The sequence below is a fragment of the Pipistrellus kuhlii genome, unplaced genomic scaffold (assembly GCF_014108245.1).
Source record: "Pipistrellus kuhlii isolate mPipKuh1 unplaced genomic scaffold, mPipKuh1.p scaffold_m20_p_15, whole genome shotgun sequence".
Taxonomy (NCBI): Eukaryota; Metazoa; Chordata; class Mammalia; order Chiroptera; family Vespertilionidae; genus Pipistrellus; species Pipistrellus kuhlii.
In genome coordinates this window covers 9,251,172-9,278,679 of record NW_023425460.1, presented here as the reverse complement: position 1 = coordinate 9,278,679, position 27,508 = coordinate 9,251,172, and the positions used below count along the sequence as shown (strand labels likewise).

The following is a 27,508-nucleotide window of genomic DNA, read 5'->3' as shown; positions in this document are numbered from 1 at the left end:
ACTTTGAAAAGTAAAATCAAAAGTGTTTTATAAAAACAAAAATTGCCCCATTTTCCATATGTCTTATGAGAAAACTATTTTCAAAATGAAAGTAAGGCCTTTTGGTCATTTATCTGAAAAGACCTGTTTAAGTGCCCACTATTTGCCAACTACCACACTAAATGGCAGAGGGTATACAAAAAAAAAAGGTGAATGTATACTTATTAAAGGCATAGTATATGCCCGGTGGTATATTAGTTTGCTAGGGCTGCCTACCACCAAATGGGTGTCTTCACAGCAATTTGTTTTTTCACAGTTCTGGTGGCTGGAAGTCTAAGGTGCCAGCAGGATTGGTTTCCTCTGAGGCCTCTCTTCTTGGCTTGCTACTGGTTTCTCTCTTGCTGTCTTCTCACATGGTTCTCCCTCTGCACATGCTCACCCCCCATGTCTCCCTGTGTGAGTCTACATTTTCTCTTCCAGTAGGACTGGATTAGGGCCTAGCCTCAAGGCCTCTTTTTAACTTAACAACTTTTTTAAGGGCCTGCCTCCAAGTATAGTCACATTCTGAGGTCCTGGGGTTATGGGCTTCCACAAAGGAATTCTGGGGAACATAATCCAGACAGTAAGAAACACCATCTCACTTAAACATTGTCCTGAGAAGCCAGGCTCTAAGAGAATAAATAAGACATCAAATGTCACATAGCCAGTAAGTGGTGGAAATAAATTTTAATCAAAATCTCATTATGAGAACATCAAAATCTATGCTCTGTTTGCTATTCACAGTTTCCAAAAAAATTACAAATCTAGTGGGGAAGACATAATGGGTTTTATTGATAAGGAACCACTAATTCACTGGACTTGTGCTATTACAGAATGAATTCAGGATTAATAAACATTTATAGAATATTTATTACATGTTAACCTGTGTTCTTTCACAAAAAAGTCAATTGACTCCCTTACATGGGGAATTGCTGACTGCCAAACAATTACAATCCCGGTACATCTTGGCCCAAAGCCTACAGATGATGCTAAACCAATAGCTTTCTAGAATAAGTATTTTATTTTATTTTATTATTTTTTTATTAAATGGTTAAAAATTACTTTATTATTGCATTGAATAATTTTTTCCTTTCTTTTAGTGATATAGCAATAGTGATTTTTTTTTTATTAAATGGTTAGAATAAGTATTTTAGATAAGGCTGTCTACTAGATCTATTTTCTTCTGCATTTGGGCGTAGGCTATACGTTGATACACATATGTGAAATCCTGGATCTGCTTTATAATATTCTACCTAATTGGCAATCTATACAATTTACAGTGGGCTTTCAGCTGGATAGCATCTCAGGGTGAAAGACAAAAGTCTCATGCTCTGTCTCTTGAGACTCCCAATTTTATGTCTAGGAATGTCTGTTAAGCTAGATTGTGGCACCTGCTCCATGCTCTGAATGATGCCGTATTATTATTTAAAGTACTATTTAGTTTGTGTTTATTCTCTAACTACATTTTATGGATCTATACTCTGTGTTAAATTATAATTACATAATCAATTAGTAAAATAATTTACATTCCCAGATTATGTTATAACGTTTCCACAGAAGACTACTCTAGGTATGCACATCAGGGGCCAAGGCATATGTCTAGAATTCTATCGATAATACATACCAACTCTGCCTATAACTGCTATCTCTTATCACAACTAAAGAATCAGAAATGAAAATTGTGAAATTTAAAAAATTATCCTGAGATATTAAAGGTATTACTGTGAAGTTGATAATTATTCATTGTGAGAGAAGTTTTGAGCTTCATAACAACTCAAAATTGAAAGCAGGAGTAAAATTCCTATGTGAAAGATGTCGTCCCTTTATCAGCAGGAAACAGACAAAAAATGGCAACTGTAGAAAAATAGCTAACATGTATGGGGAGACTAAAGGATGATAAGAATTATTTTAACAAGGTTCGTTTTACAGATTTCTTTCAACGTAGACTCACCTTCTCTGGTGATAAGAATGCAAACTTCATAAAGGCAGGTCGTCTTTTTTGTTTAACCCAGCACATAAACACTAGATACTCCTCTGGGTCCGTTATCCTGTGGGGGTTCTCACGCACATCTAAAATCTGACTTTTGTGTATATGCATATCACTTATTATAGGTACTCAAGGAGACTGAATTGTAGAAATCCATTACTTTTGTGTGTGTGGGGGGGTGTGTGCGCGCGCTCAAATAAACTTTAATTACACAAATAATTATTTTTGCCAAACCCTTAGAGGCATTCAGTTGCATCACCACCATAAAGATAGAATAAAATGGAGTCACAGGGTCAAACAGAGAAATACATGTTTCACATACATGCTCATCCCACCAGATTTTCCTCAACCTCTAATACTGCTTTAGGTTTAGTGTATTCTGCTGTCAAGGTTGCGGTGGGAGGGTGAGGGTTTGGAGCTAAGCAGGCCCAAAAATGTATTGTGTAAGACCTCAGGTCTCTCTCCTCCCTCTGGAAGTTCCAATGTAGCAGAAATGAAGCTAGAACTTCTCAAGAATAAAGTTTCCAGCACAAAGGCCCTTGGTATCCCCCAAGTGTCTCTTTCCCTTTGGTAGTGGTTGTAACTGGCCGGGTGTGTACCAGGGATTGACCAGGTGTCAGAGGGAAGCAGATTAAGGCAGGTGAGGATAGCTGCAGTTGTGTGGGCTGAGAGTCCAGCTGTGAGGAATGAGGAAGGAGGGCTCTGTTCTCACTCTGACAGCCAGTAAAGCATTTTCTGAGGGAGCAGAGCCCAGGATCTGTATGAGCTTTAGGGAAAAGGCCAAGTCACTGAACCACTCCGCCAGCCAGATGCGGAAAAGATTTACTGTGGAGAGACTCACTAGAACACCAAGAACAAACAGCAGTTACACATGGGCAAAAGGAGAGGAACGTATCATAGTGATGATAAATCCAAACAAAGCTGAAAGGAAAAACCCCAGGACTGAATACAGTCTGAGAAAGACCTGGGCACAGGAAGACAGAGGACCCAAGGAAGCAAGTCAAGGAAAATCCATTCATGGTAGCCTAGCTTTCACAGGTAGGGGAGAGAAATGACCAAGATACTGCACAGAGGACCTGAGTTGTGGGAGCTAGAGGATGCTTGAGGCAAAGTTAAAAGGTTCCAGGCACTTTCAGAAGGAGGCTGGCCAAGAGTGTTACTGGGAAATCCAGTGATGGACACACTAGAGGCCCTTGGGCACCTCAAGCCCTGAATGGGTCAGCAATTCTCCATCCCAAAGGGCAAAGGCAGGTCCACTGGACCCTGGAATTCTGTCTGTAGCATGTGGACCACAACCCAGCTCACACCCACCAAGCTCAGCTTCTGGGCCTCACACTCCAGCAGCAGTCCCACCTTCTCTGGATGCCTGATGCCCTCAATAGGGGCTTTCTCATTGGCCAACATGGTTTGCCACTTGCACTGGGCATAGGTTTAACACCCAAGAACGGCCAGTAGCACCGATGCAGCTATCCCAAGAAATGTCCACGTCTGTCACCCCTACCCGGAATCGCTGGGAGCGCTTCACTGTTACCTTCCAATAGTGCCTGCCACCGGTGACCGCTGCGTCTGCCAACACCACTGCCCACTCCCGGAAACGCTCCACATTCAGGGCCAATTGGGTGGGCTCCAATCCCATCATGCCCTATTTGACACCTGTGTCATCTCTGAAGAATGCAGGCTGCTGTGGGCAGTCTTCTCTTTCAGTTTGAAATGGACGCCTCTGTGGGCTTCTGCGACATTAACCCCCAATCGTTTGGCTCCCAGAGGCACGGGCAAGGCGAACGTGCAAAGGGTATTTTTTTGTTTTTTAGGTAAATTCTTTGAATATCAATTATACCATCTTCAGAAAACATGTACACAGATACATTTCAAAGTTTGATCTAATTTTTAGAAGTATTATTCTACTTCTGCTTCTCTTCTACAGAATGAATATTTAAGAGTGTTCTTTTTTTTAAATGTATTTTTAAGACATGTATTATTAATGCCCTGGTTAGCATGGCTTAGAGTGTGGGGAGGCAACCAATCGATGTCTCTCTCTCACAGTGATGTTTCTCTCTCCCCTTCTGCCCCTCCCTTCCACTCTCTCTAAAAATGAATAGAAAAAATACCCTCAGTTAAGTATTAATAACAAAATAATAAACTAAAATTTATTAATTATGGGAATTCAGTTGTGATTTTTCAAACTGTCTCAACTGAGTTAAGTGGGATGCCCCCTCGTCTCTACACAATAGTATAAAAGTGGGGATACATGCTCAGGTTGAGAGCACCTCTGACCTCTGCATTTCTTTTTCCTCAAGCTGAGTATCCAAAGACAACTGAGATGTTCAATTGAGACACTTGCTTTCAGGCCCAGAACCACCTGACTCCAAGACATTTCTCAGAACACATGACTTCCAACCTGCTGTCGGACAGTAAGTCACTGTCTGATACGGTTCAGAGCAATCAGTTCTCCCAGCTGGAGAGAGACAGAAAGAATGCCAGTAATGCAGGCCCTCCTAACCCCGCAGCTCTCTGCGTACACGGGATGGACAGTGCCCTGAAGTCCGGGAAATACCCACCTCTAACTTCAGAACATCATGCTGAAGTTTGCGCTGAAATTCCAGGAAGTTTTTGATGGTCAGCTTCCCTTTGAGATCAGCTCCAAAAAAGTAGGTTGTGAGGGCTGAACACAAGCCAGACTTGAGGGTGTTACCAGTAGTAGGACGATCTCTGTGACGCATACCCATACTTGTTTGGGAGCGAATGATGCTCTGAACCTAAAGAGAAGCAAACCCCCATCCAGAAAAACATTACAAAGTGAAAAATTAGAGAAAAGTAAGGAAAATAACTGCCTATTGATTGTTTATTCTTTGCCTTCACTGTGCTACAATTCTTTCTTTTGTATTACTTTACTTAAAAAAGTCTTTATTGCTGAAAGTATTATAGATGTCTCCCTTTACCCCCCATTGACCCCTTCTAGCCCACACCAGCTTTCCACTCCATGCTCACGACAATCCTATGAGAGAAGCCCTATGAGGTTCCTTATTTCATAGATGAGAAATTTGGGGCACATAGAGTTAAACAATTTGCTCAAAGTCAAGTAGCAGCACCAGGATTCTAACACAGATGTCTGATACTTTTATAATTGGGACCCTCCTATATATCTCTCTTCAGAAAAGAGTATATATTTGTTTTGAGGCTCCAAACCTCTCTCACAATAAATAATGATCAACTTCACAGTAATACCTTCCTTTTCTCACGATAATTTTTAAAATTCCACAATTTTCACTACTAATTCTCTAGTTGTGAAGAGTGACAGCACAGTTATAGGCAAATAAATACTTAACATCTAAGAGAATAACATTTATTAGAATGATATATGAAAATACAAAATTGTATGAAATAACTCTCCAAGAAAACATGGGGGATTAGTTCAATCTCTGAGAAGTTTTAAAAGTGCTTTTTTTGAGAAAGGATAACTTTTGGGACTACAACTATGGCTTAATGATATATATATATCATTAAGTATAGTTTTTTGAGGCAAGTTGGTAATTGCTATAACTTTTTTGCCCCTACTAGTTCCTGCCATTTTTCTACCTCTTTACAAGCTAAAAAACACAGCTATTCAGAATAACTAAATTGGATACATAAGGGTAAATAATAAAATATGTTACAGAAATAAACAATATATGTAGCCTTGACGTTTAAATAGCCAAATGAGAAAAACATAACAAATTCACCCTAGTTAAGTGTTTATTATTTTACTTGTTCTCTATGACCATAAAATATTTATTTAAGACAACTTAGAAGTCACAGGCTCTATAAAGGGTGTAAGAGTATAATGGAAAGACTAGTCAGGAGACATGGGGTCTGGTTCTGTTACTCTGTAGTGAGAGTAGAATTTGTGCAAATCATTTAATCTCTTTAAGCCTTATTTTTCTCATGTTCGCAAAGCACATTATCATTGTTTTCTTCTAACTCCAGGTTAACATCATAAATGGTTTTGTTTATGATTTTTTCTGGGTTCATATTTATTTATGTAAATAAGATTGGCTGGCATTTTTATTCATTGACTGATTTTTAGATAGAGAGGAAGGTAGAGATAGATAAACATCAATTTATCGTCCTACTTATTTATGCATTCATTGGCTGATTCTCTTTTGTGCCTTCAACGGGGCATTAAACCCACAACCTTGTTGTATTGGAATGATGCTCTAACCAATAGAGCTACCCGGCCAGGGCCCAGATTGGTTGACTTTTGTTTCTCAGGCACACGGAGACTTAAAAGCCAGGTATGTAATAGATTTTAAAATTATTTAAATTGGAGTTTTTTAGACTTTCTTCTTACTTTTTAAAAATGTTTTTTTATTGACTTTACGGAGAGAGGAAGGGAAAGAGAAACATCAATGTTGAGAATGAGATACCGACTGGCTGCCTACTGTGCATCCCCGACTGGGAATAGAGTCCACAACTGGGACATGTGCCCTGACCAGGAATTGAACCAGTGACCTTGGTGGATGGGTTGATGCTCAACAACTGAACAACTGGCTGGGCACAGTTTTTTGTATTTTAAATTGAAACACAAAATAATCAGAAAAGTGCTTCTCCTATTTGAAGGCAATATATAAATCATCTTATCTAAGAGAGAAATGAGTAATTTTCCAATAGTAGTGAACCAATATTGAATCAGTATTAGGACCTACCATGATTTAAGTTTTGTTGTGGCTATAAATATTATAGCTTATAGCTCTGCTATTGTGGAAACTGTATGTTAGCTTCAAAAGTGGTGCTCAGAGTATTTGTATAAGTGACTGGGGGAAAAACTGTGTTTTGGGAAAATTAACTAATACTATAACATCTTTATTTTTTTATAGCATCTTTATTAATGATTAACAATAACACAATCCAAATACTATCACACTTATGTTAAACTATTAATAACTATAAATATTCTTTCATTAAAAACTTTATTGAAAAGTACATATCACTAGGTTTCATGTCTGTGTGTGTGTGTGTGTGTGTGTGTGTGTGTGTGTGAGAGAGAGAGAGAGAGAGAGAGAGAGAGAGAGAGAGAGAGAGAGAAAGAGAGAGAAAGGATATTAAATGAAAAATATCCAGCAATAAGCAATTCATAAGTTTTAAATTGCATGCCATTCTGGGCAGTGTGATAAAATCTCTCACCGTCCTGCTCCATCCCACTTGGGATGTGAACCATCCCTTTGTCCAGCATATCTATGCTATATCTGATACCCACCCATTAGTCACTTAGTAGCCATCTCAGTTATCAGATCTGTTGTCACGGTATCACAATGCCTGTGTTCAAGTAGTCCTTATTTTACTTAATAATGGCCCCAAAGCACAAGAGTATGGTGTGGACAATTTGGATATGCCAAAGAGAAGCCACAAAGTGTATGTATGTTTAGGAAAAATCACAATATGTATAGAGTTTGATACTATCCAAAGTAGCAGGCATCCATCCACTGGGGGCCAGGTCTTGGAACATTTCTCCCTCGGATAAGGGAGGGTTATTCTATGCAGATATAATACATAGGACAACTACGGCACAAAGAATGGAGAAGGGGTAAATGGTACATGGTTGCAAAGTTTCTATATTTTATGTGCCATAGTAAAATATGAATTCTAATAGATTGTATATATTTAAGAGTGTAGAACTGCCCTGCTGGTGTGGCTCCGTGGTTGAGCACTGACCCAGGAGCCAAGAGGTCACAGGTTCAATTCCTCGTCAGAGCATATGCCTGTGCTGGGGGCTGATCCAGAAGGGGGTGTGCAGTAGGCAGCCAATCTATGTTTCTCTCTCATTGATGTTCTATCTCTCTATCCCTCTCCCTTCCTCTCTAAAAAATCAATAAAAACATATTTTAAAAAATGTATGATGGACATAGGGTGCAAATTTGAATAAATGTCTCTAGGTATTTTAAAATATTTGTCTCTGTGCATTTATTACTTGCCATTCATCCTTGTATTCTGAAACTGCCTAGCAAAGAGTAGCTGCTTGATAAACATGGCCTGAATATATAATTGAATATCCATAACTTAGCCTCTAAGCATTATAGTTGAGTTCATATTGGGAAATCAGAGCAATCTTGACCTTAATAGTATATTCAAATAATTCCTTATGTTTAGAGTTAAAACAAGAAAACCCATATGTTAAAAGTTAGTAATTTTGAAAAATGACACATTAGGTACTTCAAAAATTGGGTAGCATCTGAGTCTATTGACCAAGGCCAAAATAACTCCAAAGCACATGAAACTGGGTTAAATATGAATGTATTTAAAGGACCTTTCTAAGACAACTTGCCTGTTCAAACTCCTCCATGTCTACTTCTCCATCTCCATTCAAGTCAAACATCTTGAAAGCAATTTCAAAATTTCTCTGAGGAGCTGCAAGTAGAAAGGAAGAAAGGAAGGAAGAAGGGGGAGGTGGAAACAATATTTAGATGGCATTGACAAAAACAAAATCAGTCATTTAAGAAAAACAGATGAACACTAAAAAATATCAAGTCATAGAATACCAATGTATTTATCTATTAATAGATCAACCTTTTTGTGATACTCCTTAAAACAAAGAGAATTTCAGCATAGCCAGTAAAGATAGCACTTGTCTATCTTTGTGTTTCAATATTCTCTTAAATACTTCTGCTTTGCTTCCTTAGACACAATCCTCTTAGCTGTGTAATACTAATGTTGCTGCTCTGTTACTTAAATATAGAATCATTTGTCTGGGCCTGAAAGTCTGTGAGACGTACTGCTGCAAAGAAGTTGAAATGCTCTTTGTCTTGCTTTCTAGCCTCTCCATTTTAAGTACAAGAAGAAGTTCAGTGGATGTCATTCTGCCAACAGTTATTATCTGTACTATTGATACTTAACTCATTATCAAGATAGCTCTGGGGAAAGGCAGAAAAGTATACTGTTAGCTGCTCAGCCCCCTATTTCAACCATGTAAGTTGGGTATACAAATTACTGAGTAAAATATACTTAAATGTTGAATTTATGCTAAATTTTAGAGTCTGAAAAGATGGTGTGTTTTCTTTCCCTTAGGTGAATGATGAAAGCTCTTGAAGACTTTTTTGTTGTCCCTAGATCAATGAAAACATAATGTACAATGAAAACATTAGAATAATATGTAAATATAACAGCCCTCTTTCCTCACCATGCTAACTGTTCTGATAGCCCTAGCTGGGTTGCTCGATGGTTAGAGCATTGGCCTGCTGACTGAAGAGTCAAGAGTTTGATTCTGGTCAAGGGTACGTAACTTGGTTGAAGGCTTAATACCCAACCACTTAAGGAGGCAACCAAACCATGTATCTCTCGTATATGGATGTTTCCCTCTCTCTGTCTCTTCTCCTCCCTTCCATTCACTCAAAAAAAAAAAAAAAAAAAAAAAAAAAAAATCAATGGGAAAACTATCCTTGGGTGAAGATTAACAACAAAAAAGGTTCTGATAAAGAAAACTTCCTTTGGTGCTTTAAATTTATACAGCTGTAGAGAACAAACCAAAATAAAATATCCTCATGCTATTGAAGTAAATTTTTAGCTAATATAACTTTTTTAAAAAATATATTTTTTTATTGATTTTTTTACAGAGGAAGAGAGAGGAATAGAGAATTAGAAACATCGATGAGAAAGAATCATCAGCTGCCTCTTGCACACCTACTGGGGATGTGCCCCCAACCAAGGTACATGCCCTTGACTGGAATCGAACCTGGGACCCTTCAGTCCACAGGCTGACGCTCTATGCACTGAGCCAAACCGGTTTCAGCTAGCTAATATAACTTTCACGAAAAAATTTAAAGATTATATATAGACAAAAAAAGTGAAAAAGAGCTTAAGACATTATTCATAGTTGTAGAAAGTCCACATCCCCATCTTGGTTAGGAATTTGTCAACAGAAAACTGAACGTCTAGTCTTAAATTCCAGTTTCCGCTCGATAGCCAGCGAGACTGGCAAGCTCCTGGTTTTTAGCTCCAAGGGTAAATGATGTGTCTGTCTGCTTCCAATTGCCTGCCTCCCCTGATAATGGCCTGCAACTGGTTTGCTCTTCTTTAGGCCACAAGTACAATTACTAAGAAGGATCCAGCCGGGGAAATTGGATTTTTATATTATTCACTGCTGCCTCTTAAATTATCTCTACCTGTCTAGATGCTATCCTTTACTGAAGAGTTACTATGTGCCAAACACTGAGCTGGAAAATTTAAAGTGGCCGAGAATCTGATACTGCACTCTCAACCCTGCAAGGCTTATTTCTTTATATTTTAACTACAGGAGGAAATTGGTGCTCCAAGTCATTAAATGACTAGCTCAAAGTCATACAAGCAAGCAAATATGTGACGGAATTGGCAAAGTGAACCTAGGTCAAGGGGCACTCCAAAGCCCATAGACTTCTCATTATGCTCCCCGGCTTCCAATTTGAAGGAAGACAGTGGTACTTATAATAACAAACAAACTCTTTATTCTGATATGTTCTGACCTAGAAAACAACAACGGACGTGACTCACTGGTGACATCGGTCTCTGCAACAGCTGAGAGTTCCAAGTTGTTCATCTCAAAGACATATCTGATATCAAAGCAACACTGCCATGCTCAGCAGTTTAGACTTGGCTGCATTAACTGGAGACTTATAGGCAACATTAGATTCTCAGGCAGGATTATTAAACATCTTAAAAAATTCTGAATATGAATTTCTGTAGAGAGGAATACACTCTCCTATTCTCCCCCACTATCTCACATTTGGCCCACTTCACTCACACACATTATCTGCTTAATCCATGCAGATACCCGAGCCTATAACTACTGCAAACAATATGAAGCCACTGAAAGTTTAAGCAGAGGGACGCACAATCAAGCAGGCATTTTTGAAGAACTTCCTTGGCTACAGTGAAGGATGAGTTGGAAAATAAGAGCCATCTGCAGCGAGGACCACTGAAGGTCTTCTAAGTTTTAAAAATAGTCCTGAGCTGATGGCAATGGTAGTAGAGAGGAGAAAACAAACTTGAAATAGCAAGGCAGAAATTATACAACTTGATTATAATCAGTTATGATGAGTTGAGAGTGAGAAAGGATGAGGGCATGACTGGCCTAGGCTACTGGCAGCTTGCACATCATTCACCAAGAGATACAAGAAATGTAAAAGGTTTGAGAAATAAAATGAGTTCAGATCAGGCCTGCGGAATTCAAGGGGTCAAGAGCATATTCAGATGAGAATGTTCAGGAGGTAGTTAGAAGAGAGGGATTAAAACTCAGAGTCATTAGCATAAGTTTGGTGAACTGCAGAGAGCCCAAAGGAGTTGCCCAAGGAGGACTGAAGGTTGAGGAGGATAAAGAAAGGGTAGGATGCAGTTGAAAGAAAACAGAAAGGAAGGAGTGACAGAGGAGGTGGCATCATAACATTGGAAAGAATACAACCCAAATGAATAGGAATGGAAAAATTTGGCAAGAGCCAGTATGTTGCAACCTATGAATTAAAGCAGCATTTCCATTCCCATCTCCACTGATTACAGAGGTTACAGAGTACTTAAAATTTTAGCTTTATCAGAATTGTCCTATTAGTTCTGTGAAGGCATGTGCCTGTATCATTTAAATGACTGAATGAGTTACTCTAGCAAACCATAGTTCATATATCCTCTTACAATTATATACAATTCAGTTTATCAAAAAAAGCACGCCCTGTACTGCTTTAGGTTTCTCTACCCTTTTGTCCTTCCAAATAGAGTATTTGCTTTATGTGGAGCTACTCAGAGTGTTTAGTGAAGGACATGTGCTGACATTTTAGGCTGAGCCCCTATGCACTGGTCACTGGTAAGGCAAGTCAAGGCAGCAGCCTGCACCTTCTCCTTTAGCTTTACCCAGCAGCCATCAGGGAAGGCCCTTCTTCCCAACGTAGTTCTCTCAGCCCATTCAGCCTTCATCTGCTGATCATAAACAAGAAAAAACCAGCTTGCTTTAAGTGAAATATGCTGCACAGGAATATCCTGTTAGGCAATTCTCTTGAACTTCCCAGTCTCCACTTTAGGATAATTCTGAAATCCCTTCTTGGTTAGGAATATTTCAGAACGATTCTGAAATCCAGCTGTTCTGGAGAGCTTTCCGGTGCCTTGTGTTTACACTAACAACCTATTTCCATAGAAAGGTACTGAGAAAGGAATCCTGTAGAATCCCAGGCTACTTACAGAGAGAACAGTGAAGCTTTCCCCTTCCTGTGTTAACAACTTATCTACCTCTATGCAGTGATCCCAAAATGATCGTAACCTATGTAAGAATTGATTAAAACAATAAGATTCCATGCAAAGTTCATTACTATACAGCTTTTACTCAGAATTCCACAACCATCTTTGCTATAGGAAATGGAGATACAGTAGGGTCTATTCTAGTTAAGTATCATTATTATATTACTCTATGTTAACAATAATAACAACTCTAGACAGTTTTTTGAAGCACAGATTTTTCTATATACTTTGCTTTTTTTTTTTTTAATTCATTTTATTGATTTTTCACAGAGAGAAGGGGAGAAGGATAGAGAGCTAGAAACATCGATGAGAGAGATACATCGACCTGCTGCCTCCTGTACACCTCCCACTGGGGATGTGCCCGCAACCAATGTACATGCCCTTGACCAGAATCGAACCTGGGACCTTTCAGTCCGCAGACTGACGCTCCTTCCACTGAGCCAAACCGATTTCGGCTCTACTTTGCTTTTTAATAGAAAATGCAGAGTAGGACTCTAATTTTGGCTCTTCCAACAATATAATGAGTCAATATGTCTTAAATTCTTCTTTGGTAGTATTGATAGAATGAATAGGTTAGCCCTGGCCAGGGTGGCTCAGTTGGCAGGAGCGTCATCTGTACAACAAAAGGTCAAGGTTCAATTCCTTGCCAGGGCACATACCTAGGTTGCTGATTAAATTCCCAGTCCCGGCAAGTGTGGGAGGCAGTTGATGGGTGTTTCTCTCTCACATCTATCATTCTCTCCCCCTCCTCTTCTCTCTAAAAATCAATGAAAATGTCCTCAGGTGAGGATTAAAAAAGAAAAAGAAAAAAAGAATAGGTTAGATTCTTATTTTCTGTTGGTTAGATGATCCCAATATTTCGGGGGGGGGGAGGTTATAATCTGATAGAGCATCTGAATTAATCTGAAAGATAGTCATATTATTTTGAAATTCTGAAATACATATACGTATAGGAATAGAGGGTTAAGTTTCGTATATGGGAACAGAGGGTTAAGTTTTTCTCTTTTCTGAGTTTCATTTCTCAGGCTGGTGCACTTGCATACTTCCCTTTAATCATGAGCAAAGTGATTGAAGAGGCGATTCATTTCTGGACAATGTACACTGCGCCCAGCAAGGAAGCAGAACTGTTAAGCATGGTCAGGCCAACCCCACAGGAGCCAAGGCATCATCTCACTGCCTGACAACTAAGAACAACAGTTGAATTCTGCTAGCCCCCGGACTGAATGTAACTGCATTCTGTTCCCAACCTCACCCCACTCCATTTCCCCTATATAATCTTGTCCCCTGGATCTTGCTGTAAACAGATTTTGGATGCTTGTAAGCTCCCTGTCTTCTGATATGTTTTGACTTAGGAAAATACTTTAGCACATAATGATCAACCTCACTACTGAATTTTTAAGGATGATCAGATAGCCTTTGATTATTTCTGAGAGGAAGATCATCACTTCTGAAGTCTAATCTTGGTTGGGATTATTAATTGAGCTTTTTATCTCATGTACAGCCCAAATCTAAACTTGTGCAGCTCTTACACATCTCATAGTTTAATTTTTTAGAGAAATAAAAAAAAAATCTGCTTCCTCACTTATTTGATAGCTCTCTAAACTCATAAAAACATATTCTCATGTGTCTATTAAGTTTCTTAGAGCTTATTTCCAGGCTCCAACATCCTAATAGTCCTCCTTTGGGGTACTTCAGATAATAATGACTCCCATAAGCACAGTATCCTAAATATAGTTAATTGTGGAATGAGTTATCCTTTCTACAAATAACAGGACACATATACTTTTTCTTTTCCTAAAATGAAATAAGACATGTATGTTTTGACTCATCAATCCATGTGAACATTTCCCAATGCTAACGAATCTCTGCATTACATACATTAAATGTTACACTGAATTTCATTGCAAAATTTATTGTAATTTGTTTGATATCTGATTTATTTCCAATTTATTTTTTGATCATCAGCATCATTATACACACAGTAACTTTATTAGCCTAAACTTATAGAAATGGAATTGCTGGGCCAAAGAGTAAACACTTACGAAAGTGTTTGATAAACATGGTCAAGATTCTAAAAAGGTATGCCAATATATGCTTTCACTAATACTATCTAGGCAATTAAATTTGTGTTACTCCAATAGTTAATTCTTTAAAAAAATATGTTTTTATTGACTTCAGAGAGGAAAGGAGAGGGGGAGAGAGAGACAGAAACACCAATGTGAGAGAGAATCATTGATCGGCTGCTTTCTACATGCCCTGCACTAGGGATTGAGCCTGCAACCCAGGCATGTGCCCTGACTGGGAATCGAAACGTGACCTCCTGGTTCATAGGTCGACACTCAACCACTGGGCCATGCCAGCTAGGCTCCGATAGTTAATTCTGATGCACAAATGGTTTTAGATACAATATGGATTTGGTAGTCAAATGAGAGAAGAAAAAGTTAATTGTCCCTTTAAAAGAGGTCAACGATTTTAATCTTTATCCCAGTTTCTTGGAGTCCTTTAAGACCTTTGAAAGTGATCTAAATTTAGGAAAGACTTTGTTCACCTCATGTAGTTTTGAGCCCAAGCTTAACTGTAACTAAGCTAGCATAAGTGTAGGGCAGACATAGTAGGTAAAGCTCCCCATAATGCAAGGTACAGCCATGATGTCTACACTCTGTATTGCTCACAGACTAACCCATAACCTGTGATTTACTGGCCAGTCAGAGGTAGCCAGGACCTCATTAGAACAGGTATGGGTGGGGAATAAGGAGTTCAGCTGCTATTCCTAACAGCACTTACTGGAAGGATCTGGCTAGAAGACCCATGTTTCTACTCTGACAAATTCTTACCATAAGAAAAAACACAGAGACATTACATGTATAATCTTAGAACAAATTTAAAATTCAGTGTTACTTAGTCTTGTTTTTACTTGAGAATCTTAAGCCAAGGAAGAAAACTATGAGATAGTTACTATGAGGTAATTATCATTACATAGACTCTACAATGGCTACAAAGAAGACTCCATTCTTTACTGCTTGCCAGTGTGATTTATTTACTTAATGTCAGTAGGCAAAGTTTTCTAAATAATATAAAACACTAAGTGTCAAGAACCTGAGTTTAAATACTTCATAAGAAAACTGAAGTTTTTCTGAATTTGTTTAGCAAGGTTTTCACAGAACACTATTCAGAAATGTATCAATATTCTAGAAAATACATTTCAGCCCTGATTATCAAAAGAAAAGATTTATAACTTAACACCTGCAGAAAATAAATAGAAATAGCTGATGTTTCTAGTCCATAGTGCATAACTCATCTTTGAGCTATATCTCATCCTCAGTTACTGATGACCTTCTGAGAGCCGCCAGAAACAGTATTTCATTTAAATTGCTCTTCTTTACACTGCTGACAGTTGTGCTAAGGAAGAGTATTCAATGCCAGAGATGTCAAAAAGCTTAGATTCCCCGAGAGTTCCCCGGAGAGCAATTCTTAAAGGAATGCCAGCGCTTTACCCTTGCGTTAAGGTCATGTTCTACTTTAGGATTTATTTTCTTCAAATGCAAGTTACTATTTTTATGGCCAATTGACATGTACCTTTGTGACAGACCCCACCTCTATCTTCACAGATCTGAAACCATAATCATCTGCTTTCATTTCATTCTATGCAGTTTCATTCCATTCCATGTGCTTGATACAAGCCAAAGTGACAGCTTATGCCAAGATACAACTTACTGTATAGATAATTTAATAAAGAGCTTTGATTTTTTACTTAATCTACATTAAACTGAAGGACCCTCTTTACATGTGACTAGGTTGGCATTCACCCAAAATCTGTTTTTCAGTTTAGTGTTCAAATAAAAAAAAATGTAAGTATTGTTATAATTTTCTACCTTTCATCATGTCTATATACATAGAGAATACTGCTTCAAAACCATTTTAAGTGCAAGGCAGGAAGCAAAGGATATTTGGAACAATATAAAATTTTAGTATGCATACTAAAATAATTATTCAGAAAAATTATTGAATATTTACTTAGCAAACCAATATACACATGGAATACTCATTAAGTACCAGATACTACGCTGAATATCTTCTCTAGAAGGGGCAGCGATTAGGCAAACCATTCCATCAAAAATCACTATTTTTTGCCTTAACTTCCTTTTTGCAACCTCAAATTCCCTAGCACAACATAAGAATTTTCTAAAGTTGTTTCAGGAATAGGTAAGCAACACATAATGAAGCCTAAGCATAAGCAAACATTATTAAATTTTGGTTTTTAGGGAAAGGTAAGCTATATACTAGTAGATGGACCAATACATTCGATGTAAAAAATGGAGCTCGTAGACCATAAGCAAAGGTCTTGAAACATCATCAATTACTGAGGCCTGAATTCCAACCAGCCACCCCAACCATCAACAGAACAAAGAGCCTGGGCACAGGACACAAGCAAGAATTGTAGGAGGCTGGAATCTGGGAAAGTTTCTATCACCTGTTCCAGGGAAATGAAAGAAAGACTGAGGCTCTTTTGACACTGCAGTCAAGGATATGGAGCTGAACTAGGTTTCTTTCTATCTAGAAGAAACTCAGGGAAGCCACATCTCAAATATCCTTTCCTTCAAATACTTTAAAAATGACTATTTACGGTAAATGACTATTTACCGTGTTTCCCCGAAAATAAGACATCCTCTGAAAATAAGACCTAGCGCATGGAAAGATAAGACATCCCCTGAAAATAAGACCTAGCGCAACTTTGGGAGAAAAAATTAATATAAGACACTGTCTTATTTTCGGGGAAACAGGGTAGTAGAATATGGTGTCAGATACTTTGGGGATACAAAACCACATGATAAAGTTCCTACTTCAAGATAGTTTATAGCCCAGCTAGTGCGGGTCAGCGATTGAACATGCACTCAGGAACTAAGAGGTCACTGGTTTGATTCCCAGTCAGGGCACATGTCGAGGTTATGAGCTCGGTCCTCAGGAAGACTGAGGGGCATGCAGGAGGCAGCCAATCGAAGTTTCTCTCTTATTGATGTTTCTATCTTTTTATCCCTCTCTCTTCCTCTCTCCTTAAAAATCAATACAAAACATTTAAAAAAATATATTATTTATAGTGGATCCAAGATAGCAGTGGGTAAGTGGAATCTACCCTCACCTCCTCCCAGGACCAAACTAGAATTACAACTAAATTACAGAACAATCATCCTGAATAATCAACTGAAGACCAGCTGAAGAAAAGTCTTATAACCAAGGATTTACCGAATAAGCCACACTGAGACTGGAGGGTAGAGACTCAAAAAGGGCTGGCCCCATTCCCACAGGCAGCGGCTAAGATCCTAGAGGGATATCTCGGCTGCAGAAAGGTTCCCTCTGAGAAGAGTGTTCTCAGTTCCAAGCTGGGCTCCACAGTCCAGAGCACCAGAGCCGGAAGAGGTGATATCTGGCTGTGAAAATAGGCAGGGATTCTGTCTACCAGGAAGAGACCAGAGTCAGCTAGAGATAGGCTCCCTCTTAAAGGACCAATACAAGACCTCATTCACAGCCACTGCCCCCTGGGCTCCTGTGTAGGGAGGGCTGAGCAGACTAGAATCACACCAGGAGAACTGGAGTTTGTGGTTCTGGGGAGAGAGCTGAAGAAACCACCACCAGGATCCCAAAGCCGAACCCTCTCCCACACTGCAGATGCCACTTTTCTTGGGTAGAATTCTGCCAGCCTGGGGGATCAATAGCTCCACCCTCCTGACTCCCTGTCACCCCACCTTGTGGAGCTTGTACCCTGCTGAGGCATGAGGTGCCTAGGCTGGGGTGTACAGACCTGGGTAGACTCAGAGATTGTTAGTAACTGAGTTGTGTGAATTTCGGGCGGGGCAATTCCTCTTACTTTCCTTGCATACTTGATTGGCATTTCCCCCTCATGGGAGATCCGACCCCTTCCTGACTCCTGGTGGCTCCGTCCTGCCAAGGTTTGGGCAGAATCCGGGACAAATTGAGTTCTGTGGTTCATGGACAAGGGACAGAGGCCACATTTGCCCAAGCCTGACCAGCACTTACCCCTCACAGAAGAGCCACTAGCCCCCTCTCAACTCCCAGAGGCCCTACCCTGCTGAGATTTGGCTCCTGGCAGAATCTGAGACAGACTGAATTGTGGGACTCTAGGATGGGGCCATTTTCCCCTTGTACGCCTGACTGGCCCAGAGCCCTCCAGTCACATGGCCAAATCTTGTTCTATTTGGGTCTGATAAACTCTGCTGGCCTCACTTGATGACTCCCTGAGAACCTGCCCCAACACTAAAATGTGTGAATACCCAGAGGGTGTCAGCTAGACTTGGTCAACCTGGTGACTTTTGCTAAGTGGATGCCCACCCTGCACTGGCACTGAGTGTGAACCTGTGTCAATCTGGTGAACACCACTTGCCCTTACCTGGTGACTCACTGAGAAGCTACCTCATGACTCCAGGACTGCAGAGGCCTTTTCACTAATTAAGCCCAATTGGCAGCCTGCAGGCAGAGGCAGACAAGGCAGGTCCGGGAGCCTTGGGTCTTTAGCTGACCTGCTCCCAGCCCAGTGCTGATAAAAGCTGGCCTTGGTATGCAGGTTGGTCCTTCCCATGCACACCCAGGCCCAAAGCTGAACAGGTTAGAATCACACCAGCAGGGGCAGCCACAAACTGTGGATAGCTTTGTAGCTCCAAACAGGCTGTCTAGAGCCAGTCACAGGCAGTGTGTAACGTTGGCCTGCACCAGAGTTCCTTCCAAGAGGCCCAAAACAACACTTCCCAGTGGCCAGCTTCAGATAACATCAGAGCAGAATCCATGCTACAGTATTTTTTTTTCTTTAGATTTTTCTAACAGCTTTCAAAGATTAATAGTAAATAGTAAGAAAGATGTTTAATATTTATCTATTATGAATATTATTCTCTCTAGGATTGTTTTTATGTTATTAGCCCACAGGGTTAATAACGTTAGTTAGGACACATATGAAGACAAAGAGCACAACAGAAATATTTCATAATTGTCAATGGCCAAAATCCAGAGTTTAAATTATATTATCATTATCTAGTAAAACTTAGCATTAGCAAAGAGATGCAAGTCAATAAATATTATGCAGCATTCTAGATAAATCTTGATGACCCTTTTCTGTACCACGTTATAGAGAAAAATCTCTGATTTCTATTATTAGATTTAAGACCATCAGCTAATGTTGCAATCAGTAAGTGCTGAGAATTAAGCCATTAATAATCATTCTTCTATATTCTCAGTCAAATCCTATAAAATTACTTTAAGGATTAGAGACTCTCCATTAACAGTTTCTTTACTTTGCCTAAAATGAATCTGATTTTATTAATGAGTATTTATTTAGTAAATACCTAATATTCTATTTGATACAAATGCTATGGCCAATGTTGAAAATTCTTCAAGTTATTCCATTAAACTTGACCAGGGAGATGAGGTATAAAGCAATATAATTTATGACATAAGAATAAGGAGGGATATAAATATATAAATTCTGAATTATAAGAAAACAAGCTTGTTTGAAAATATATTAATTAAAAAACACATTTTTTCCCCTCCACTGGTACTGGCTGCAGATTGAAAACAACCAATTTGGCCTGCAACAGAGTCCCTCCCAAGAGGCCCCAGAACCAACATACCCAGTGGCAGCTTCAGACACAACTTATATCTCAATTTGGGATATAAACAGCAAAGTCAAGTCTTATGTTTGCTAAAGTTCCTTTTGGAGAAAATTGAGGAAAAAAATTATAGTCTTGCTTTGTTATCTGGCCACAAAGCTTTATATACACCAGATATGTTTGTAGTGAATATTGTCACAAACATGTGATCAGTATCATGCAGTTTACATACTAGGTAATAAACAAGGTCAATCCATCAGTGATATAGAATGTTGAACAGTGATAATTGCTAAGGAGAAAAAACAAAGCAGGAATTAGGAGGTATATATGTATAAGTGTGTGTGTGTGTGTGTATGTGTGTGTAACGGTATTTAAAATTTTAGGTTCAAAGAAGGCCCTCATTATCCCAAGCTCATATAGGGAAGATATGATATGCCACTGCTTATTATAAGCACAAGACATTGTTGCCAAATTGATTGTTCTTTTTAATGTGTGTCCAAAAAATTCTTATTTAGCTAAAAATCAAACTTCTAAAAAGCTTAAATGAGAAGATGAGCTCTATTTAAATGGGGAAAATTGTATTATACTAGAGGCCTGGTGCACAAAATTTGTGCACGGGTAGGGTCCCTAGATCTGGCTGGCGATCTGGGCTGATTGAGGCCTTCCAGCTGCTGGCTGGGGCCTTCCTTCCCTGGCTGCTGGCTGCCAACCAGGGCCTCCCTTCCCCAGCTGCCAGCTAGGGCCTTCCTCCATTCCACACCATCCTCTGGTGGTCTACACACATCATAGCAAGCATAGGTCGAACTCCCAAGGGAATAATTTGCACTATATATATATATATATATATATATATATATATATATATATATATATAATGTTTTAGAGAAGCAGCTTTGTTAACTTTATTTTCAGGAGAGGTAGTTATAAGTTAAGAAAGGAATTTAATGATTTACTCTATATATATATATGTGTGTGTATATACATGTATATATATTCCTCAAATTCTATTTTTGACAATATAGTGTAGTTTTGAAAGTACTTTGAGTTTCCAAATGTCAATCCAGTTGGGCAGAATGTTCATATTCTTCAACATGATGCCAATTTCTTGAACATTGAGCCCATTAATTTTGCAAAAAAACAGCTAATCAGAAATATGACAGTCCTGCCTGGCTGATGTGGCTCAGTTTGTTGGAATGTTGTCCCATTTACCAAAAGGTGGTGAGTTTGATTCCTGGTCCAGGCAAAAACTCATGTTGCAGGTTCCATCCCCAGCCAGGCATGTGAGGGAGGCGACCGATTGATGTTTCTCTCTCACATCTATCTTTCTCTTCCTCTCTCTAAAATCAATTAAAAAATAAATTAAGAAGAAATATGACAGTTCTGCATTATCAGGGTTATACCATTCACATTGCTCTGGCTGTCTGTCTGTTGGAAATCTCAAGGACAGACCCTGTTGTCCATCATGACAAGAGATTAATGAAGACACCAATGCACCTCTCCCAGTCTCAGCCACTCCTTAACAACGCTTTTGGTGTTCTGCATTATCAGGGTTATACCATTCACATTGCTCTGGCTGGCTGGCTGTTGGAAATCTCAAGGACAGACCCTGTTGTCCATCATGACAAGAGATTAATGAAGATACCAATGCACCTCTCCCAGTCTCAGCCACTCCTTAACAACGCTTTTGGTGTTTAAAGAATTGCATTCTCTCTTGCAGGATGACCTGGGGATCATTTAGTGCATCTAAGACTGTAATGATCCCTTGTTATTCACAGGAAGTTGATCCACTGAGTGCCTCACTTCCTATCATCCTAGCAGCAATTTGGACATGGGAAGTTCAGTGTAATTTCTGTGATACATTTCCCCCAGTGGCTTTTTAGAGAAAGTGGAAAACGCAGTGTGCAACATTCAACATGCCCATTTTCTACTGAAGAGTTATTGCCTAGTCTCTTCACAGTACAACCGTAGAGGCACTATGCTAATTTGTGGCTTATCGTTGCTGAAAATGTGACCACAGAAGTAAAACAAAGTAACAGGAGCCCAGATACTGTGGTTGGCCTGGGTTCAAACTCTGCATCACCTATTTATTGTGGGACTCAGGGCAAGTGTTTTTTTAATATATAAACCTCTATTATGTCTCCATTCCTCATCTGTAAAATTAAGGTAATAATAGAGTAAGCATTATAAGATTGATGTAAGGAAAACATATTGTAATGGAATCACCAAAGGAGAGGACAGAAAAGCAAAGAAGTATTTGAAGACAATTGCTGAAATGTTTACAAATTAGATGGAAATTATAAACCTACAGATACAAAATGTTCAAACAACTTTACGACAAAAAACATGAAGAACGCTACATCAAGACACCGTAAATCAAAACAAACAAACAAAAAAACAACTAACGTGCCAAAAACTACATCATTGGTTGTGTACTGAGAATGATTCCTCCTACCGCCCCCCCCCCCCCCAGGGTACATTTGGCAAATCCTGAAGACACATTGGTTGCCTCATCTGAGAGAAGGGAGAGGGTATGCTACTGGCATCTACTGCGCAGAGGCCAGGAATGTTGCTAAACATGCTACAATGCACATGACAGCTCTCACAAGAATGAATTGCCCTGCCCAAACATTAGTAGTACTAACATTGAGAAACACTAAAGGCACATAATAATTAAAATGCTTAAAACCAGTGATAAAAAGAAAGTCTTAAAATCATATCCTTACTATATTTTCTCATTCCTCACAAAAACAGATATTTGACATCATAATATAAGCACTTTTATAAACCACTATGTTTATAAAACATGTTTAAGATAGGACCCAAGAACCAAAAAGTAAGGCTCAGGAACTCACGGCCCAATGTGACTTTTTTTTTTTTTAAACCTGCTTTTAAATGGTTCATATAAGGGAGCTATAATACACGCCAGATTTTATAAAGGTTCTGCTTTATAATCCTTCTGTATAAGTTAAAATCTCATTTCAGCTCAACAAACATTTACAAGGACTACTTCCACAGTACATATCATACAGCAATGCAATTTTCCAAGTTAGTCGCTTCATTTAATGTACTCTTTCTGCCATATCATGTCTATTTAATTTTAATTCTATTTTAAGTCACAAAAATGATTTAAAAATCTCTACCAATTCTGCTAGGTTTTGTTGTTGTTTTTTAAAAGAAACTCAACTGAGGATATGCTTTTAATGACTTAAGAGGGAGAAGAAGAGGGAGAGGGAGAGAGAAACATTGACTTGGGAATAAAACATCAATCTGTTGCCTCCTGTAGTACCCAGATCAGGGTTCAGACCAGGGATTGAACCCACAATCTGGTTATGTGCCCTGAAAGGAATTGAACCCATGACCTTTTGGTGTATGGGATTATTTTAAAAAATATATATTTTATTGATTTTTTTTTACAGAGAGGAAGGGAGAGAGACAGAGCCAGAAACATCGATTAGAGAGAAACATCGACCAGCTGCCTCTTGCACACCCCTACTAGGGATGTGCCCACAACCAAGGCACATGCCTCTGACTGGAATTGAACCTGGGATCTTTCAGTCCGCAGGCCAATGCTCTATCTATGAGCCAAACCAGTTAGGGCTAATTGCCTCTTTTTAAAACTTTACCTGAATTTTAATTTTTTTTCTTCTTCAAGTGGTTCTATATACAAGTTACAGAGAATTCCAGATAAGTGAAATTTCATATAACATATCAATTAACTTTATGAACATATCTTGCTCTGCCCTCCAATCAATCTAATTCTTTTTTATAGTCCTGGTGCTCCCAATAAACAAAACACACACACACACACACAAAAAAAAAGGGAAAAGTTTATACTTACTAGAAAGAACAGTTGTGAGGAAAATGTAGTCTGAAAAGGATATGAGTCCACATTCTCCAAGGGTGTAAAATATACTGCCTTCATCAGCAAATTTTTCTCGTTCTTGGGCAATTTTCTATTAAATATATGGGTCCCAGCAAAAGATAAAAAGAAGATACAGTAGAATGAGAATATAGTTAAAGATGAATCATCATTTATTTATGGTATTTATCATAAGCATATTTCTGATAGCCATTCCAAATTAATGGATCCTTTACAGTTTCAAGATGATGAAAATTATAAGACAAAAGATAATTTTGTTTCAATACTGGCTCAATATAAACAATGCAAAATAATTTCAATTTTATGACCTCTTGACATTTAGCATATACAGACTCAGTTCAAGGCTAATTTTGTTTCTTAGTTTTAAAAACAATCCATCTTCTTCTATAGAAGTATATGAAAAAAAATCAAAACAAATAAAAAAACTAAAATGAAGTCAGTTTCAATTTACTAAGAAACTATAAAATCAGTGATTAAAAATGAAGAGTTAAGCAACCAAGCCTGACATAAATGTTCAGAAAATTAATTTCTGAAATACTAATTTTAATTTTTCCTTATGACCCCCAAGAATCTTAGTTTTGGAATGTAGATGAGCTTGCAGAGTAAATAGCATCTTTAAAATAAATACACACCAAGCTTTATACATCAGTTTATTTCATTATATTTATTGTTACCTTGGTAGAAGCTCTTAATTTCATCTATTTGATGAAACTCTTCTAAAATGCAGCTATTACTCAAAGAGAGTTAATTACCAGCTTTAGTAATTGTCTGTCTGGCAAGTGGTCTCTTCCTGAATGCTTAAACAAACCCACTATGTTTTCTGAATTCCTAGCTGAATTATAAACTTAGTAGTAACATTGGAGATATTTTCAAAAACTGAAAAGGATCCAATAAAGTGTTAAGACTTGAAACTCATTTCCATAAGTTCTGGGCCAACCAAAGATATTTAAGGAATTATTCTGGTGCCAAAAAAAAAAAAAAAGTAACACGAGGTTTCAAGAACCCAAAGCAACAAAGTACCATCAAAGCAATAATGTCATGCAAGAGCAAAATGTTAAGCAGCATTGCAAACATAACCTTGGGAGAAATATTATGAAAACTAAACCAACAAGCATCACCACACCAGCATCCAGTTACACACTATCCGATAGGTTACCTCTGTCTAGTGAAGATCCCATCATATACCACAAAGGAAAGAAAACTAGTTAACCAATTGAAAACACAAGTACCGAGTGAATTACCATGATCTTCTTAGTAAACCCATTGATCGCCTTTACTGAGTATTTGTTTGTTGATATGAAACAGTAACCACAGAAAAGTTAAAATCCATAGTTGAAGGTCAACAAAGCAGTACCAGGTTTTGATAGCAGATCCCACTTAGGAAAGGGCTTCTCTGACTCATTTGTGATGGACAGAAAGCATGGTCCTGCCTGACAGCATTTAGAGATCATTTCTTTGAGCCAACAACAAAAATGAGCTATATCTCATACCACACTGGACCTTCTACCAAGAGATTAAACACAAATTACAGTAAAAATAAATACTGCTGGATGAAAATAGGACCAGCAAAGCCTTTTACCAGGAAGGAATTATTTTAATTTCTCAAAATAAAGGAAGTAATTTTTTTTTTTTTTACAATATTCAAGATACTGCAAAAACAAAGCATATGAATAAGAAAAAAATATATAATGAGAATCATATTCCAAAGTTATACAATTACTAGGCAGAACAATAAATGTGTACAGAAGCTGAGTACTTCATATTATGTAATAATCTTATGGAGAGAGTGCTATGATCAAATAAAAATAAATAACATATTGTGATCCTGAAGTTGAGAAACAAAGACAAAAATCAAAGGGCAGATGCAGCTATGTCACAGAAGCATATCTAACATTATTTTTCTAAAAATCATCTAGACAATGCTGCTACTTAGAAGATACAGAAAGACAAATCTAGTTTTGTTGGTAACTTTCAATTTTGATACAATTTCAACTCAGAAAAGTGGAGACACATATAGGAACTCAGTATCCTTTTTACTCAGATTCACCTTTGTTCTATCATTTCATAGACATATATTTTCTTTTGCACTATTTTGAAAGTTGAAGTTATATTACAATACATTTAACACTTAAATACTTCAGTATATGTTTCCAACAAAGACATTCTCTTATATGCCACAGTATAAATTTAATAAAATTAGGATACTAAATATAGTACTATTACTTAATCCATGGTCTACTTTCAAATTTAGTCAACTCTCCCAATTAATTTCCTTTATAGCTATTTCCCTCAGTCCAGGATATAATACACTATTATGAATGGTAATGTCTTTAGTTGTCATGTCTTTTTAATATCATTAATCCAGAACAGCTTTCTTTTCCTTTCTTTCTTTTTCCCTTTGGAGGCTTTTTTATTGTGATAAAATTCACTATTTTAACCTATAAGACTGTGTGGCTTCTTTTATATAAAATGTTTTCTAGATTCATCCATGTTGTAGCATCAACCAGTACTTTTTTTTATTGCCAAATAGTATTCCATTTTACATATATACCAAATTTGTTTATCGTCCATCCAATGAAGGATATTTGGGTTGTTTTCTCCTAGGACTATAATGCATGTTGTACAAATACGTTTGACTATCTGCTTTCAATTATTTGGTGTCTATAACTTAGAAATGAATCTTGCACTCTCAGACAGGCTAAATGACTAGAGTCCTAGCTAACATTTCACTGCAACCTCATAAAAAACCTGAGCCAGCACCATCAAGCCAAACTCCTTATTCACAAAAAGCACAAGAGACAAGTAATGATTGTTGTTGTTTGAAGCCACTAAACCGGATTTTCTGTTAGAAGACTTAAAGTTACAGATTTTACATTTAGGCCTGTAATCCATTTCAAGTTAATTTTGTGTATAGTGACATAGAGGTAAGGTTTATTTTTTAAAAAATATGGACATACAATTGTTTCTAAACCATTTACTAAGAAACAATTGACCAGATAAGTATGGATCTACTGTTCTATGATGTTCTCTGATTTGAGTGACCCATTTTCTTTGGAAGGTCTTTCGATTATTAGCAAAGTATATGGTTATTTTTCAAAGTATAAATAAACATGGAATTACGTAAAATGGTTTTTAAAAGGCAGCTTGAGAGACTTTGCATGAGATCCACTTGGGGTCATGATTTAGGCCTAGTCATCCTTCCCACTAGGACCATTATAAAGTTTGCAGAGATGATAAAGATGTCATGGAACAGACCTTCAATTGTATGTTGAGAACTGCTCTAGGAACATATCTCCAGGGGCTATATTATAATGACATTTTACAATGCTGAATTAATTAGTGTGATATTCCCCAGGAAGGTACCCCCTCCTCTACTGCATTAAATGAGATATGTCCATATTTGCAACCCTCAGACCTCTAAAGGATAAGATATTCTGTTTGTGTGGTTATATACGAGAATTCTGCTGTACTAAGAATGATAGGGAGCAAGAGAGACCATGAGAATGCCAAATTGATGCATGTAAGAAAATATTGAAGAAGATAGCTAGAAGGAAAGAAATAGAAGAAAAAAGGACAATAGGAAGCTGAACAAAAAAGGAGAAAGAGCTGTGACCAGAGAGGAATACAAAGTATCAAAGTTAGGAAAAATTAAAGAAAGAGAAAGCACAAATGTTTGAGAGAAAGAACAGATAATGTGTGTGTTCTGCAGTAGCTCCTTAAAAATGAGAAAGATGTTAAAATTTTAAAATTTGTCATGCTTTGCGACGTGCCCTGTGAATACAATTT

At 38.0% G+C, this 27,508-nt stretch overlaps 1 protein-coding gene, 1 long non-coding RNA gene and 1 pseudogene across 7 annotated transcripts in view; 1 reads left to right on the top strand and 2 right to left on the bottom strand.

Moving 5' to 3' along the window:
- The window catches only part of MICU1 (mitochondrial calcium uptake 1), a 142,950-nt gene that overhangs the window by 58,507 nt on the left and 56,935 nt on the right, over nt 1–27,508 (bottom strand). For 5 of the 6 annotated variants that reach the window (XM_045581739.1, XM_045581742.1, XM_036437778.2 and 2 more), the window contains 4 exons: nt 24,879–24,884; nt 23,681–23,795; nt 8,304–8,386; nt 4,564–4,761 (listed from right to left, as the gene is read on the bottom strand). In XM_045581739.1, the coding sequence (XP_045437695.1) occupies nt 4,564–4,761; nt 8,304–8,386; nt 23,681–23,795; nt 24,879–24,884 (402 nt within the window). The remainder of the gene's footprint in view (nt 1–4,563; nt 4,762–8,303; nt 8,387–23,680; nt 23,796–24,878; nt 24,885–27,508) is intronic. The other variant, XM_036437779.2, reaches the window with a different exon arrangement.
- LOC118718880 lies at nt 2,377–4,554 on the bottom strand (annotated as a pseudogene).
- LOC118718891 lies at nt 13,413–25,689 on the top strand. Its single transcript, XR_004987969.1, has 3 exons — nt 13,413–13,557; nt 14,767–14,771; nt 25,679–25,689. It is a non-coding gene; the product is annotated as an uncharacterized LOC118718891 (long non-coding RNA).